At 49.3% G+C, this 17,532-nt stretch overlaps 1 protein-coding gene across 4 annotated transcripts; it reads right to left on the bottom strand.

The window, feature by feature from the left end:
- Window positions 1-44: 44 nt before the first annotated feature.
- TREH (trehalase) lies at window positions 45-17,192 on the bottom strand. Of its 4 annotated transcripts, none has more exons than XM_033121813.1 (15): window positions 13,277-13,305; window positions 5,341-5,441; window positions 5,069-5,213; window positions 4,900-4,987; window positions 3,645-3,745; window positions 3,411-3,503; window positions 3,170-3,286; window positions 2,937-3,059; window positions 2,671-2,720; window positions 2,380-2,574; window positions 1,620-1,837; window positions 1,239-1,350; window positions 780-892; window positions 492-545; window positions 45-273 (listed from the first exon to the last, which is right to left on the bottom strand). In XM_033121813.1, the coding sequence occupies exons 1-15, from the start codon at window positions 13,288-13,290 to the stop codon at window positions 121-123; spliced, it is 1,677 nt and encodes a 558-aa protein (XP_032977704.1). In that variant the 5' UTR covers window positions 13,291-13,305; the 3' UTR covers window positions 45-120. The 4 variants fall into 4 exon arrangements, with proteins under 4 accessions (XP_032977704.1, XP_032977703.1, XP_032977702.1 ...); XM_033121812.1 differs by lacking the exon at window positions 13,277-13,305 and adding an exon at window positions 6,003-6,127; XM_033121811.1 differs by lacking the exon at window positions 13,277-13,305 and adding an exon at window positions 17,043-17,192 and having other exon boundaries at window positions 46-273.
- Between the last annotated feature and the right edge of the window lie 340 nt (window positions 17,193-17,532).

Raw genomic sequence — 17,532 nt, forward strand, 5'->3', positions numbered from 1 at the left:
TGGGGTCTCCAGGGATGGAGGATGAAGAGACAGAAGAAGGTAGGGACTCATGCACAAGTTTAATGAGGCAGCAGCTGGAGCCAGAGGAGGAACTGAAGGCAGACGGGGCACTGAGGCCCATCACTGTGGCAGGAAGCTGAGCAGGAGGCTAAGCAACAGGGCAGCTGCCAGGCAGTGGGGCTCCAGGAAAGCTGTCTGGGTCCCTGAGCTCAGCCGGTCACCGTAGCGGTCCAAGAGCATCAGGACCACTCCATTGGTCCAGCCAAACCCCTCCTGGAGAGAGGCATGGCCAGTGGGGCAAGACCTTTGGGGAAGGTCCTTGTAGGGGGTATGGGATCTCTACCCAGACGCTCTGGCCCTGCCTAGCCTCAGGAGTACCAAGGAGCACCACTCAGCCCCCTCCCTGGGGATCTACAGCCTAGAGAGGGGAGGTCATGGTGAGCTGGGAGAGCCGAGGCCCATAGTTTCCTCTAGGTTGTTGGCCCACTCACCTGAACTTCATACTCCCCTCCGCCACCCGGCTGTCCACCGTTGCTGATGTCATACTGGGGACAAGAGGGCAAGCTCTAAGGTCAGTACTACCCCCAGCCCACGCATCCCAGCCCTCTAGGGGAAGCGAGAAATAGGAGCCCCTTTGGGAGAAGCTGCTCTGGTCTGCAGTGCCCAAGAATAGCCACTGGGTGCCGCCACTGTTTCTGGGCCTGGACTTTGCAAAGCCTGACAATTCCATGTCACCATGGAGAGGAAGACTGGTGGGACGAGGCTCAGGGCCAGCTCACCTTCTCGTACATGGCTGACTTTTGGGAGTAGACATCAAAATTGGTTCGGATCCAATTCTGCGCCAGCTGGAAAGCCACTTCCTGGGTCCTGGGTGAAGGAGACTTGGCCAGACCTAGACCCCGCCCCGAGGCAGGACACTGAATCTCCAGAGTCTCCATCTCAGGCGGAGCAGAGGCCCAAGCCTCACTCTCCTCAAGGAGGGAAAGAGGGCCCTAACACCTCCTTCCGGGAGCCACAGGCCAACCTGCTCTAATCCAGGGCGCAGGTTTGGAGGGAGAGGACGGCCGATTCCCCTGACAGGTGGGAGTGGACGTAAATGTTCCGAATGGGAAGCCGAGAGAGCAGAGGAGTCAGAGAGAGGCCCCCACATCCTTCGTTCACACCTCCCTAGTACTAGGGAGGCCGACCCTCTACACCCACAGAATAAGGCCCTGGATATGCCCAGCCCTGCCTCCTACCTCTGATGACCAAGTCCTGCAGGGGGGCCCAAGCATTGGGGAAGTCCCACTGCTGGCCTGTCTTCCAGAGAGAGGTCGGGATCCCATACTGGTAGGTCAGGATCTTGCTGTCCTGGAAGGTTCCAGACATTACTATGACTGTGGGTGGGGGCTGGGCCTGGAGCCAGGAGGCTGGGCCCTTCTACAGCCACATGTCCCTTTCCTGGCCTTCTCTTCTTGGCTCACAGCTGCCCCCTGGTGGCTGCATGGGGACTCAGGCTAAGACTCGGGGTTGGAAGCAGGAGGAAGAGGCTGTCACTTGCCAGAAGTCACTGCTCAGAGTCAGGGAGAGAACAGGTGGTCCTGTGCCTAGTGTACCAGCCTGCCATCTGCCCCCCTTACCTCCAGGTATTTGAGAGCCTTGTCCACGACACCTGGGTCAGAGAAGCAGCCAGCCCAGAGAGGAGCGAGGTTGGATGGGTAAAACTCTTGGTTCTTCTTTCCATTTTCAAGGTCATAGTCAAACCAGGCACCTTTCTCCTCATCCCATAGGACGGCTTTCAGGGCGGCCAAGCGCTGTTCCCACAAGTTTCTGTACTTCGTGGCTTGAGAGTCATTCCCTGGGGCAACATTGCCTTTAGTGCTCTGTGAACTTTGGCCTCTTCCTGGTGTCCTCCCCAAGGACTAAGAAGTCCTGAGCACCAAGAGGACATGCCCACTTAGAGCCCAGCACATTTTAGGCCTCTCGGACCTGGAATTCCCTGCGCAATGGTCCTGTATGGCTGGCTCTCAGGACCTGCACTGTCCTGTTCCCTGGGTCCATCCTTGGGAAGGCATTGGCCGTGTTGGATTCCCTGGCTGTGAGGGAGTCAAAGGACAGCTGTCTGGGGAGAAGGGACAGAAGGAATTTGGATGTGTGGACTAGGGTGTCCTCTCACAGTACCTAGGAGGCCCTCCCAGTAAGCAAAAGAGGGGAAGTGAAAATAAAAGTGGGCTCCATTTGTATTCCTGCCCTGGCTACACTAGGGGTGAGGCATTGAGCAGGTTGGGAGGCTGGAGGCCCTTCACCCAAGGTCCTACTTCCAGCTCTATTGTCAAGGCTGAGGCAGGGACCTAAGCTGGACAAGCACCCCCGTTCTTCCCCTCCCACTGGCCTGCTCACCCAGGCTGGTGTAGAATTTGCTCATCAGCTCCTCTGCCTGGCACAGGAAGGCATTGAGGTCAACAGGCACGAATTTGCTGGTTCGGATGCTGCTCAGCAAGTTGGGGTTTGGGCCTCCAACGAGCCAGCGGGAAGAAAAATCCCAACCAGACTCGGCCCCAGCCTTGAGCTCAGCCCATAGAGCCTCCCGGTCCCCTGTGAGGGCAAGGCAGTGGCAGACAGCGGACCAGGGCCTGACACAGCTGCAGGCACACAGCCCCACCTAGACCCCCTCACCCTATTGCTGCTCACCTTCAGGCAAGGTGTCTGCCAGCTCTGCATCTTTGCTGTAGGACTCTGGCCTGGCAAGAGGAGAGTGGAGAGCCTGGCGCTAGGAGGCTCTGTGAGGGCTGTGCCCAAACTGGGGACTGAGCCGGGTTGACTCAGCTGCTCTTGGAGACAAGAGCCCTGGATTCTCCAGGGCTATCAGTCTCACCATCAGAGAGGTGGGGCTAAGTCACTTGCCCTCCTGCCCAGGGACCTGGTGACACTCAAATGCTGGCCAGGAGGTTCCTCACCTGGGTCCCCCATAAGGGACATAATAGCGATTCAGGACGTAGCTCTTTTCCCCCAAGCTCACAGAGATGTTCCTGTTCTCAGTCCAGAAGTCCAATTCCAAGGCTAGGGTCCCAATATTGTCCCTGGGGTGGAGCCACGCACCACCTCAGCCCGGGCACAGCTCCCCAGTCCCACCCTGGGAGGTCTCAGGTGTGGGGGGCCTGCAGGGAAGCACAGGCAGGGGGGTCCCCACCGTAGGAAGGCGATGTCGTTGGTGTGAGTCACGTAGCGGTCCATCATGAGGGTCAGGAGTGGGGGCTGGCTGCGCTGCAGGTAGTACACGCGGGCCCCGTTGGGGACATGTCCATAGCTGCAGAGAAGGAAGCCTGCTGACATGCCCCGCCCAGCTGCCAGAGCCAAGGCCGATCCAGCTCCGAGCCCATGGCACCTGCTTCTCCTCCACCCCGGCCTTGAGGTGCCCAGCTCCCTCTTACGTTTGCACCAGGTCCAGGAAGTTCTGCAGCATGCCCTTCACCGTCTCCGGCATCTCAGAGAGGAGCAGACCCTCCATCACCCAGTAGGAGTCCCTGGGAAAAGGGACAGCTCAGGCATCCCTGCACCGCCCTCTGCCCTGCACACTCAGGTCACAGGGTGCCCCGACATGCTCAGGCCAGCCGCTGGCCCTGGGCTCCCCACCACTCCCGTCCCTGAAGCCCCTGGCTACTCACCAGTAGTAGAACTCGAGAAAGCGCCCGCCGGGCACAATGAACGGGTGTTGTGAGTAGATCAGAGAGAACCGCTCAGGGTGGCGGAGGACCTCTGGCTTCACCTACAGTCAGGAGAGCGGGCACAGGGAGCCTAGACCCCCCACTTTCCCACGGAGTGGAGGCTGGAGGGGGCTGGGGCAGTGGAGGCAGCTGCAGGCTTTGGAGCCAGTCAGCCCAGGCTTGGGTTCTGCTCTGCTACTGCCCAGCTCTGTGGGCTTGATCAAGGCCTGGGCCTCTGGGAATCTGGTTCGCTCACCCCCACATGTGGGCCTCTGGAGTCCCCACTGAGTGCGATGGTGTGTGGGAGCCCCGACCACTCAGCCCGGCACCAGCAGGTGCTCACCAAGCAGCTGCCACTACTAGGACCCAGGTAGGGGACCATTTTTCCCGGCTCCCCTTGCTTTCCAAATCTCTGCTGCCACCAGCAAGCCAGGCCCAGAGACACAGGGCCCCCCATTCTCTGGCCCATCCTTTCCCCAGTGAAGGCAGATGTGGGTGAACGTGGCCGAGAGAGAGCAAGGTCGGACCAGAGGGGGGCTTGCCGTGTGTCCATGACAGGTATTTGCTCTGTTCCTTTCCTGACAGTTCTGTATGAGTGAGTGTGGTTTTAGTGGGAGAGAGGTTTTGAGGGGAGCAATGGAATGGGGCTTGGGTTTGTTGGTGTGGGGGCTGGCGGGGGAAGCAGCCCACACCAGCCAAGGAGCCCAGAACACCACTCTGCCTGTGGGTGCCAGGGCCCGGGGAGGCCGGGTGGGAGGACAGGTGCCGTGCAGGCTTGGACAAACCATTGCCCTCTCTGAGCCTCAGACAACAGGAGAGAAAGTGCCAATGAAAGGACTGTGCTGCTCACAGGGCTGGGCCACCATCAGCAGTAGCAGTGATCATTCCTGAGCAGGGTCCTGGCCTGAGGAGCTCAGGGAGGAGAGTGAGCAATTACCATGTGGTGTTGAGGAAGACTGGGCAGGCTGGAGGTGGCAGGACAGGCTAGGTTTGCCTGGGGAGAGGCTGGGAGGGCTTCAGGGAGGAGGTGAGGAGTTAGAAGCAGATGTTGCCTTTCTCCCCTTCAGAAATTCTTTTTAGAGAGCTTCTGTTCAAGGACCCTGGAGGTGGGGGCTCTATGCTCAGGAAATTAGTCCCTATCCCCAAGCTGGTGTATCCCTCTCCTAGGAACTCCATTCCTCTTTTCAGGCGTGGGGAAGGCCCAGGCTCCCGATACCTTCTTTCCAAGTTTCTTCCAGAGCTGGTGCAGCTGCCCTGCCCAGGCTCGCAGCTTGAGGTCTGAGATCTTCTGTAGGAATCGGGGGCTGGAAGAGCACCGGGCCCACAGGGTTCAGGGAGTCAGCCCATTTGAAGGGCCCTCTCCTGTTCCCTGTCCAGGCTTGTACCTGTCTTTCCAGTCTTCAGGGGTCCAGGGCTGCAGTTCCTGCCCCATGGCCTGGAAATGTTCTTCGAGGAACCCCTGAAGCTGCTGCTGGGGGATGCTGTGGTTGTGGGCGTTGGCTAGCTCCTTGAAGCGCTGTAGGACTTGTTCTGAGGAGCAGGTAGCAGGGAGGAATCAATGGGACCCCATGGGCCTCTCCCTCATCAGCGGCCTGGTCTTGCCCCTGCCATCTTTGGTGGAAGGTTCAGAAGAAGGTGGGGCCCCCAAGTGCCTCACCTGGAGCTGAGGACATTGGCATGTCCACAAACTGCTTGTCATCCTGGTAGAGCTTGGCCATCTGAACTTGGTGCAGGAGCTCCCCATGGCAGTAAATCGGGCTGCCGAGAAAGTTGAGGAGGGGAGCAGATCAGACCACACTATTAGGGGAGAAGAAAGGCTAGAGTCTGGGGCATATTCCCTGTACTGGGCAAGGGCTGCATGTGTGTGTGCCCATGGGTGTGTGCGTGTGTGCATGTGTGGTAGGGGTTTGTGGGTGGCGGTCACATACAAGGCTGAGGGAACTGGGAGGGTCCTTGTCCATTAAAGGGCCTAAGCAACTGCCTGAGCTCACATTAGTTGTTAATTTGAAACAGTATCGCATACCTGGTGGACAAAAGGAGATTACCACTTTAACTGGTGATGTTATTCGGTTGGTGCAAAAGTAATTGCGGTTTAAAAGGTTAAAAATTATTACAAAAACCACAATTATTTTTGCACCAACCTAATAGAATAGGGTGGAATAGGATGGACCAATTCTCTGTACAGTTGTCCTGTGCAGACCTGATCAGAAGGGCTTATGGCAAAAGCCTGTGAGTTGCACCTAGTGGCAATTGCTGAGATTTTGGACCAGAAATTTTCCAGATGCAATGTATGACATATGTCACTAGGGAGATACTTACTAACTTGCTATTGGGTGTTGATTGAAATTGCCTCTATGACTGAAGAACAAAATATTCCTGAAACCTGAAATACCCATAATGTCTTGGGTGATGTCAGAGAAATATTCTGATAAAGAAGGCAGTGCTCCCAAAGAGTTCCTTAATAAAACAGAAATAGTTTACACAGGAACATGCTACTTGGGGAATGCAAGGATGTACTTAGAAGTAGATGGCTTCTTTTCTCACAATGCTGAGACTTTGGAAGGACCCAAGGATTCACCAGAAGTTGCCCTGTGAACAGCTCTCTACTGACCAACAAAAAGCTGCTTGGTTTACTGATGGCACTTCCAAAATGGCCAGACAGTATCTTGTTTGTAAGGCTACTGCACTCTGACTGATGGAAACCTTTGGCAAACGTAAGAACAAATCAGTTCAGTGGGTTGAATTGCATGCTGTTTCCCTTGCGGTGATGGAAGGATTGAAAAATAAAAGCCCCTATGCCTGCGTTTTTATTGACTCATGGGGCAGAGGTCAATGGCCAGGCCATGAAAAACTGGGCTATTAAAGGATGCCTGTATGGGGCACAATCCTGAGGGAATCACTGGGAATTTCAAAGGCACATTAAAGTATCTGGTTGTAGATGAAAATGCTTAAAATACTATAAATGCTTAAAATACTATATTGTACCAGAAGACACTATACCAACTGGGGCAACCCATAGTTGGACAACAATGGGCCAAGAGATACCACATCAAATGGACATATCATGTGTTGTATCATCCTCAGAGTGGCAGCTTGATAGAGAATTGGAAAGAACAATTGAAATATCTGTTGTCTAAAGTAGGGAGAGATAAAAGCATGAAAGGCTGGCTTACACACCTTCACAAGTGTGTGCTCACACTCAACATGGGGGCAGGGGTCAAGAGAGGGGTCCTGTTGGATAGATTCCTCTGCTTTTCTGGGGGATCTATTGATCTCTGATTTCTGGGAAGAGGGGGTGGGAGAGGTTGCTGGTAGGACTACACAATTATTTTCCACAGCATCCTGACTTACTTTTTTCCTACCTGATGCAGTGGTCCCAGGACCAGGACTGCAACTGTGGTGACAGAAGCAGGGATGATCCCTAAGCAAGAAAATGTAACTTTTTTTGCAGGGGATGGGGGGTAGATCAGGATTTCTTCGATTTCTTGTTGGTTTAAATGTAACTATCTAAATTGGATGTCAGTGAAAGCAGCTGTATTGCTGAATGGTAGGAATCGCCCACTCATCCTGGACTATGTAACCCTATCCTATATGGATGGGAGAGGACTGTGGGGGACGCACTTTCAAAATTGGTATTGCTGCTGGCAATTTGGACCAGCACAATGGCCAAACCTAATGTCTCTTCCAAAGATGGAAAAGTTTAGTAAAAATCAATGACAAATGGAGAGGAGAAACAGAAACAGTAGCTGGGGGTAAAGGGATGAATAAATGGGTATGCAACAAAAATGGGAACTCCACTGGTGCCTGGAGAGAAGCTCAGAGCAGGAGGTTATTATTGTCTTTAGCACAATTACACCAGATACCTGAAATGGTGAAGCCATATGGTTTGCCATGACCACACCTGCCTTTGGAACCTGACAAACTTGAATGAAAGAAAGCCTGCAAACCTGAGTGGCACTGCTCTGAGAGGCATTTTCATCTTAGGATATGAGCTGGACTAATTGTTGACAACTGAAGGGAACTCCAGGAATGTGCCAATGTCTTTTATTTTATTTTCCCCTTCTTCCGCCTCCCGCCTCCCCCACTCTGGTTCAAGCCGTTGTTTCTCAGTCTAGTTGTGTAGGACACAGCTCCCTGGCCCATGCTGGTATTATGAGCCTTGCGCTCCCCCCAGCTGAGGCAGTCGGTCGCTTGTCTCTGGTCGGCTGCTCACGCTGGCTGCCGGCCACTCACGCTGGCCACTGGCCACTCCTGGCAGCACACAGCAGCTCGCAGCAGCACTCAGCTGCTCATTGGTTGGCTGCTCACAGCAGCTCACTGCAGCTCTCGCCAGCTGCCGGCCACTCACGCTGGCCACTGGTCACTCATGGCAGTACACGATAGCCAGCAGCAGCATCGTTAGCCCACGGCAGCCCACTCCAAGGTCCAGCTGCTCACGGCAGCCCAGCTCCAGGGAGAGCTGTTGTTCACAATCTTAGTTGTAGAGGGCGCAGCTCAGTGGCCCATGTGGGAATCAAACCGGCAACCTAGGCATTAGGAGCCTGGTGCTCCAACCACCTGAGCCACCTGGCTGGCCCCGCCCGGCCAATGTCTTTTTACTCTAAGTTTTCAGGTCACACCTACTACGAAGGATATCACTTGCGAAGGAATTTTCGGGAGCTACTCCCTACTGGGTCTTTGGACTGTGTGGTTTACAGCTGCTGGCAGACTATTTGCCCTGTAACTATAAACCTTGACTATGAAATGCTTAGAAAGGTCCCCTATTTTAATGGACAAAACAGAGCAGCAGAATGGCCCATGTGTCACTGTGCTACAGGCACAAATGCATATCACCCTTGTTTTTGTAGAAAGCTATTAAACAGAATAGAAAAATATTAGTTTCGTATGGAATTAAAGCAGTAGGTATCACATGGTATATCCAAAGTCTCCTAGGGACCAGCCCCATCCTGAGACAAGGAAGGCTATAGGAGGCCTTATGGCATCCTCAGAATAACTACATCTAGGTGTGACTACCACCAATCTCACCTTAGATGGGGGACCTGCCTTTTCTGTGTACAAAATATGTATCCTAACTGCAGTCAGACCCTTAGTCCACAATGATAACAACACACATGGTGGGTTAAACAACATTGGCCTGTGAGACAGAAAAGGGCTTTGGGGGAGTCAGGTCACCCACTGTGGAACAAACTGAATTTGCTTTTAATGAGGAAAGGCATTCAGAGGAAATATATTTATTAATTAGAATAAGCATATTAGAAGGAGTTCTCTTTTAGGAGGAAAGTAAAAGGTGGGAGTCAGCCTGGAAAGATGATGGAGCTTTAGTGAAGTGGGTCAGGCCAAGGCAACGATTAATGCTGGATAGTGCTAGGGACAGCCCTTTGAAAGGGGTTGCACTCTTGCACAACAAGATCTCTTAATTACCTTAGTGCTGATTGAAGCCACAGTAGCCATGGCGCAACGGCCCTCCATTCTAGCTGCTGAGGCTCATGGGAATGTTATGGACCTGTGAACCTATGGCAGTTCTCTGGGACACTTGTATTTTATATGGATGCACTATGACCGCCCTTGCTCCCAGACTAGGTCAGAAGACGATATACCCCAATGGAAATCAATCTCAGAACCAGCTTCCAAGTACCAGTTCGTTTGGCCTCTAACTGTCTTGGAACCCAGAAATAGTAAATAACAATTACAAATCATGGCCACTTGTAGTGATGCCTGTCCATAATAACATTTGGTATATGGGCAAGGTTGGATTCCATTGGGAACGCATAGAAAAGACCTCTGTAATTCTTACAGACTCGTTCTGTAATAAAACTGAGTTGTACTATAACCATACTAGGATATGCTATAGCACTGGTACAGTTGCTACAATTCAACTACCTTATATAAATAAGCCATATGATAATACTGATCTTGATGATTAAACATATTGGGAGGTCGAGTTAAAGCCTTGTCAAAATGTAATACCAGTGGAAAATGACTGGCCTGAGGAAGAACTGCATTTAGCTAATTTCTATGCTAAGTAGTTCTGCACAAGTTTATGATAAGATTAAAACTAGTGGCAGATCAAGGAGGGAAATGAGTAGTCAGAGTAGAACAAAAATATGAAAATGTATATAAAGGCTTTATAAGCCAGGTTACTTGTTTCTTTAAATCCATCCCTTTAAATCTTCACTGGCTCCTCCAAATGTCAGGCATAGTCATGCTGATATAATTGCTATATTATGTAATCACTATACTAAATGCAAATGCTCAGACAAGTATGACGGTTTTTCTATAAGAGAGCCTAGGCCAAGGGCCAGAGGGGTGGTGGACTGAATTCAATTCTGACTGTAACCACCCGAAGTTAGTGCAGACTCCACAGGCTTAAGGGCACATTCTCTAATGAAATTGCTCTCATTCTGTTCATTTCACAAGACATATATAGTGAGGTCTGGGAGGGACCTGAATACAGACCTTCTTTGTTCTCTCCCCAGGGAATCAGGATGCATTACCCTCCTGGCACATTGATGTGTTCACCAACCAGGAATCTCCACTGAGCTTTGATGTCCAGAGTTTTTATTAGGGTCTCATTACATAGGTAGGATTGATTGAATCATTGGCCACATGATTGAACTCAATCTCCAGCCCCGCTCTCCTCCCTGGAGGCTGGGCTGATATCAGGTGGCCCAACCCCTTGATCACATGGATTTTCTGGCATGGCCAGCCCCCATCCTGACTCATCTCCTTAGCATGACTCATCGATGCCTCCCCACCCACCAAGAGCAACTCATTAACATAAACTATCAGAGACCCCCCAGAACACCAAAGGCACTCTTATCACCTGGGAAATTCCAAGCGCTTAGAGGTTACATGCCTGGAAACCAGATAAAAAGACAGACAAATTCTTTGTTATACAACAGGCCACCCCGGTTTTTGTCCATGGGTCCCTTATAATAAATAGCAGTAGCACCTGTGTGAGCATCTACATTTGGTATAGCATTTATATAACAGATAAAGTAATAGTTGCTTTATCAACATGCGTATACCTAATATTTAGAGCTAGTGTAGGGTAGGGATAGGAGGCGTTTAATTCAATTTCTTAACACATTTGACCACCAACATTAATATTATAACGTAACCAACAACGCCGTGTTTGTACCACATCACACTATGGTAGATGTAACCTGGAAAGGTACTCAAAAGATGTTCACACATTACTCGAGTCCCATGGAGTCATTAATAATTAGTCATCATCATATCATATGACCAAAATGTTTCCCAGAGCGAGGGCACTCAGGTTTGCAGGCTTCCACTCCATCTTGTCAGGTTCCAAAGTAGGAATAGTCTCAGCAATGTATAGTTTCACCTTTTCAGGCATCTGTTATTACTGAGCTAAGGGGCGATATCATTTCTTCCTCTGAGATTCTTTTAAAGTATTAATATATTAGTGGATTTCCTTCATTGCATTTATTATTAATCCATGTATCCATTTCCTTTATTCTGAGCTACTATTTCTCCTTCTTTCCATTTATATCCAAACTTTTCCACCTCTGCAAAAGACATTAGGTTTGACCACTGTGCTGGTTCAAATGGCAGGCAGCAATACTAGTCTAGCACATGCCTCCCCCACAGTCCTCTCCCATTCGTATAGCATAGGGTTACATAGTCCAGGATGAGTGGGCAATTCCTACTGCCAGGCAATACAGCTGCTTTCACTGACACCCAGGTTAGCCAGGTGGGGTGTAGGTACAACCTGCCCCATCAGCCTCTTAGGAATTCTGACATAATGGTTTAAAGGTATAATTACAATTTCTTGTTTAAGGATCATCCCTACTTCTGGCACTTGTAGCTGCAGTCTTGGTCCTGGGACCAAGATAGGAAAAAAAAGTTGAAGGGCTGTGGAAAGAAAGAAAAAAGAACAGCTGTACTGTCATCTTCCTCCCATGGGAAGAATAGTATAGTTACAGGTACCAATATCCTCTCCACCCCTGTTCCATAGATTGCCCAAGAGAAGCAGAGGAATCTATCTAGTAGGGACACTGTTGAGTGTGAGCACACACTTGTGAAGGTGTGTAAGCCAGCCCTTCATATCTATATCCCCCCTTGTTTTAGGCAACCAATGTTTTAATTGTTTATCCCAATTCTCTATCAAACCATTACGCTGCGGATTAAAGTGTGTTCTCTTGGTCTGAAAAAATGTAACTCAGTTGTCCAAATTGTTGCAGTGTCTTCTGTTCTGGTCCTTTTATAATATTTTGAGTATTTGTATCTACCATTGGGTATGCAAAACCCAGTCCAGAGTAGGTGTCTGTTCCTCTCAGGATTCATCTATAGCCTTCTAGGTCTTCCAGCATCGTCCAGCTTGCCAGCTATATGCATGTCCTTTCCCCTAGGGACTCTGCCCCACAGCCATCTGTAGTCTGTCTCTCTTTTTGGCAGACAGAACAATTCTTATTGGCATTTTGTGCTTTAGAGAGTACAAGTGGAATATTCAGTCCATCTCTGCATTGCTGCAACCTCCAAATGTCCACTCAGTTCAGGAACCCAAGTGGCCACCTCACATGAGTACACTGGGATACCCATTTGCTGGCTCCAGTTACCTTCCAAAGAAGGGAGTTCTTCTAACTGGCATCAATATGTTCTACTTTAATGCACCACTCAGATTCCCACAGGACTGTGCCACGTAAGGGCATTGTTTTTATAGACTATGAAGAGATAAGTAAAGAGTTAACAGGAGCATGCTTGTGAGCTGGCAGGATGGGACAGAGTTACCAGGAGTGAGCTTGTGGGCTGACAGGAATGAGCTTAAACATTCACTGCTTGGCTCTGACTGCCCTGGCCAGCACTGCACCTGCAGATTGACAAGCACCTTACATCCATCTTAGGTGGGAACAGAGCAGTTCCCAATCAAAACGGCAACCCCCTGCACACTGACACTCATCATAGGTAGGAACAGAAGAGTTCCCAGTTGCAACAGCAACCCCCTGCACGCTGACATCCATCATAGATGGGAGCAGGACAGTTCCCAGAGGAAGACAATTGTAACGGCAGCCCACCCTCTCAGCCCTCTCTCCCCCCGCACAACTACAAGCACCCTACATCCTGCATGGAAAAATATAAAACCCCAGTACTCATTCTCATCAGGGTAGCTGTCTCTATCAGGCTCTACCCTGGAAAAGCTTCCTTGCCAGTATTTCTCTTCACCCCTCTGTCTTAGCTGCTGTCTCCATCAGAATCTGCCCTGGCAAACTTCTGCCAGGATCTCTCTTACCCCTCTGTCTCGGCAACTCTTTCTCAGGCTGCCCTGGCAAAACTTCTTCTGCCAGTTCCAAACAGAACTCTCTCTTTTTGACTTTCAATACATCTTTTCTTATACTCTTGTAGAGTTTCATAAATGCTTTTACATTCCACGAACAACCAGGGGTTAATTCTACGCCAATACAAACCAGTTTTCTGCCTGATGATGTGGCCAGGCCATTGGCCACTGACTAAGAGCATGTAAAAACCCAAACACAGCGGCAAACAGTATGTAATTCAGCCCACCAAGCTGATGTGGTTTTATCATCTTCGATCAGAGTGGCAGCCTTCCAAACAGTATGTTACCTATTCACCTTAGAACTGCCATCCATAAACCAAAGAGCTCTTTGTCGGTCAGTTGAGAGTTGTTTATAAGGCACTATCTAAGTGACAATAGAGTCCAGCTGCTCCTCAGGTGGTTTTAAAGTCAGTCCTAGGGGAAAAGAGTACCTGATCTTGAATACATTGAGTTACTGTACATTGCCCTAGTCGCATGTGCCTTCATAAACCATTTCCATTTTATGATGGAACTTTTCTGGGCACTGCCCACCCTCTTAGAGCATTTCTCCAATATCACCCAAGATAGTATGGGTATTTCAGGTTTCAAGATTATCTTATGTCCTTCAGTCTTAGGAGCCATTTCAATTCATGTTTGACAGCATGATAGTAATTGCCTCTCAGATAGAACTCTACTCCAAAGTCTCAGCAGTCATGCTGGGAGGTGCCCAAAGGCTTTTGCTATAAGCCCTAGACTATGCTCCACAGAAGTTTACAATCTGTGTGGACTTGGACAACCTTGTTGGTTATCATTTGCAATGTCTGATTAATATTGCTTGATAGGTGGATTTACATGCCTATTGTTTTATAATGCTAGATGGTGGAAACGTTTTCCAGTCAGACACAATATCCATCCCTGTAACACATTCAGGTAAAAATAGATGCAACCGTTTCACATAAAAACTGTTCAAACGTGCCAATTTTCATCCAAGCTTTTACCTTAGTCCCATCAAGTCTTGCATTCCCAACTGTGGCCCCTTTAAGACTTCACCAGCAGTTTTTGGTTTTCCAGTATTGGGTAGGGAAAGTCTTCCCAGTTAGACATAATTACCAGTCTCAGAAAACATTCAAGTGAAGGAGAAGCGACCACTTGACAAAGAGTCTGTTTAAACATTCCAATTTTCATCTGAATTTTTACCTTAATTCTATCAACTCTTGCATTCCTATATTCTCTCAATCTGATTGTAGCCCCTTTTAGTACCACAGTGGCTTTTGGTACCACAGTGCCTAGGGCTCCCGTGTCACAAAGTCCAAGAAACTTCTCTACCCTCTGACTATTTTGCCCACTCATATGCATAAGGCTTTGAGTTTCCAGCAGGAGAGAGAGCTAAGGGGCCTGAGCCTTTCATCAATCTTTATGCTGATTAAATTTCAGGACAATTGCCCCAGCAGATTGGAAATCAGTTTTCTCATTGTCCTCTTTGCCTTGCAGTTTTCCAAATTCCTCCAAAGTAGGGTGAATAAAGCAGATTCATTTAGGGCCCATCCATTTTGGGAGGCCTGCAGGGGCTCGCATTGGCCCACTCAACATCTAAGAGTGCTGCATTAAGACCTTTGTTTTGATCCTATCAACAGCTGCTTTATTCATTCCATTTCTTAGTAACTACTTAAAGGTTTCCACTCTGCTGGGATGAGTCCCTTGACTCTCCCTCTTTCTCTTCCTCCTTTGTTTTGCCTCCATAAATGTTTGCTTCATTCACCTTATTTCTTAATAACTGTTCAAAGATATCTCCCTACTTAGATGAGTCCCTTGGCTCTCTCCTTTGTGTATCCCATTCTCTTAGGAATTTTCTTCATTATTTGTTATTTCAGAATAAGTTTTTCCTTAGGAAATGGCTCTGAGGCTCGTGGCTGTGGCTCTTCCCCAATACACTCCTTCAGCAAGGGCCCTGAGACGAGAGTCTGTAGTTTGGACTGGTCAGAATCTAAGCTTGGCCCATCTCTCTTTCATTTTTGCTATTATAGTTAACAATAATCAAGGGATTGTATTTTTTAATGTTTTCTTATTATTTTGCATTTTCTTATGCATCCAGTGAGCCAGCATCCCAGGAGATGGGTCCATAATTTGTAATTCCATTGGTAATTTTCACCTTTAGTAACTGATCATAACAAACTACTGTTCCAAACCATGGGTGATCCTGTGGCCATCCAGGAATCAAAGGATCCTCATCCCTTGCCCTTTCGTCTTGCTCTTCCCAAGCCACATGTTTCAGTGAGTCGCGGTCATCCTAGTAAATCACACATTTTCTGACACCAACTGCAATATGGCAATATAATTCTGGCACTAACCATCTAGCTCAGACACCACCCCCAGGTCAAGAGCACAGTCCCCAATATGAGTGCCCTCACTCCAGGCACCAGTTGCAAGTTCAGAGAGTCCCAAGCTACCCCCACTTCTGACCAGCAGGCTACAAGTTCAGGAATTCACACAAACACCTCCGGTTCGATATTTTGCTCTGCCTCATAACTCTTTGTGTACTTATGGCCTTGGCCCATGCCAGACATTTTATGCTAATAATGATTTTTATGCTGTGGGCCAAGAGCCACCTAGTACCACTTTGACCTTTAGAGACTTGGAGACTGAATAACTAAGGTCAACCATGTGGATACTCTATCTCCCTGTAGCTGATCCCCAACAAAAACCCCGGATGACAAGACCTAGGTAAGTGTCCAAGTTGACCATACTTCATGTGTGCTGTCACACATTGTTGCTGGAAAAATTAGTTGCTATCTGTATTAATCCATTGGGAGAAGACAACTGGAAGCTTGTGTTGCTTCTCTCTTAGACTCTGCCTTATACACCTTTTATCTTTCCTGATTTTAGTCTTTATCCTTTCACTGTAGTAATCTGTCACCATGGGATATAACCATTTGGTGAGTACTGATAAATCCCTGAAGCTGAGGGTGGTCTCAGGGACTGACGACACCGTCTTCTTTCCATACTTTTGACAACTAACCTAATGCTTGACAAAGCACTTGATCACATAGCCTCTCTGAAATTCTTATTACAATTGCTCAGGACAAAACTTATGAATTATCCCAGATATGTCCTTTCCCTTTATACTCCATAAATCAATCAGCAGCAAGTCTGATCAGCTAAACATTCAGTATATATCCCATACTGAACCTCTTCTCACCTTTCTGCTCCTACCACTGTAGCCTAAGCCCTGGTTCTCTCTTCCTTGGAGCTCCTTGTCTCCCCCAGCCTATTCCTACTTCTGTCCCAACCATACAGACCCTATTCCTGATCCTTGAACAGTGATCTCAGGGCCTGTGTACTGTAGTTTTCATGCCTGGACTGTCTTCTCCCAGATCTGCACAGGGATGGATCCTTCCACAATTATGCTCAGATACCTTGCCTCCCCTTCCTATCTGAAACACTCTCTGTTCACCCCTGAGTGACTCCCTAACTTTATTTTACATTATTTTAGTGTTTCTGTCACTATTTAGCTTCTAGTATTATTTTTCTTGCTTATTACGTAAGATCAATAGAGGCAAGGACCTCATTTTTCTTGTTCACTGCTGCAACCCAAGAGACACAGTGAGAGCTCAATAAATCCATGTTGAATGAAGAATAGACGATACCCTGTGAGTCCGGGAGGGAGGACAGGATCATTTATCTCTCTTATTTGGAGGTGGAAACTATGGCTCTGGAAAGAGGTTTGCCCTGCCCTTGGTCACAGAGGTCAGAGGTCAAATCCAGGAGCTGTTTTCAGGCACTTACTCCCACTCTCACATTCAAGCTACAGAAATTGGGCAGAACATTTCGTAGAACAATCCTGAGAACAGCCCTGTGCAGTTCAAGGAGCGCCTTGGAGGGCGGGCAGGAGGGAGGGCTGTGGCTGCGGGGTCATGCATACGCCAACCTCAGGCAGCTCCATCTTTCCTCACATAGGAAACCAGTGCCTGGCACACAAGGAAACCGACTTTCCTTTCCTTCTCTTCTCGTGGAAGGGCTTGATATCTCAGCCTTTCGAACCCTGGCCGTCCTGCCCCATCCCCAGCTGCCTTCCCCATTCCTACCTCTCACAGGGTGGGGGAAGGGCCTCCTGAGACCCCAGCACCAGCCCCAGCAGAAGCAGCAGGCATAGCTCCCAGGTCCTCCCAGGCATGGTGGCTAGGGCCTAATGAGCAAGCCCAGGTACTTCCTGCTCACAGGCGTACAGCCTGGCTCTCCTGCCCAGGTAGGGCAGCCAAAGTCCACGTTTGAGGCGTGTTCATCTGTGGGGGTGTGTGCCTGATCTACTTGTGGCTACTTGCTGCTCTGCTCTCAGCTCACAGTACTGACAGTTATGAGGATATTTGCAAGGGGTCTTGAAGATTACTTACTAGGACTTTGCCAAGGCAGTGGGTTGGAGCCCATTCCAATGTGTGTAGAGCACCTGTTAAGGGAACATGAGAAGCTCGGCCTGGCCAGACAGCACTTGGTGTTGGTGCCGGGGACGGGTGTGAGGCAAGGCCAGAGGGTCATGCTGGCACTGGCTGGTAAATAGTCTTGGCTGAGCCAAGGAAG

This window comes from Rhinolophus ferrumequinum, chromosome 11 (genome assembly GCF_004115265.2).
Source record: "Rhinolophus ferrumequinum isolate MPI-CBG mRhiFer1 chromosome 11, mRhiFer1_v1.p, whole genome shotgun sequence".
In the NCBI taxonomy this organism is placed as follows: domain Eukaryota; kingdom Metazoa; phylum Chordata; class Mammalia; order Chiroptera; family Rhinolophidae; genus Rhinolophus; species Rhinolophus ferrumequinum.

Coding starts and splice junctions, on each gene's coding strand:
- TREH (XM_033121811.1), bottom strand. CDS start 17,131: ATGCCTGGGAGGACCTGGGAGCTATGCCTGCTGCTTCTGCTGGGGCTG. Junction 2,721..2,936: donor GTCCCTTATGGGGGACCCAG/GTGAGGAACCTC, acceptor TCCTCTTGCCAG/GCCAGAGTCCTACAGCAAAG. Junction 546..779: donor AGTCAGCCATGTACGAGAAG/GTGAGCTGGCCC, acceptor TCTTGTCCCCAG/TATGACATCAGCAACGGTGG.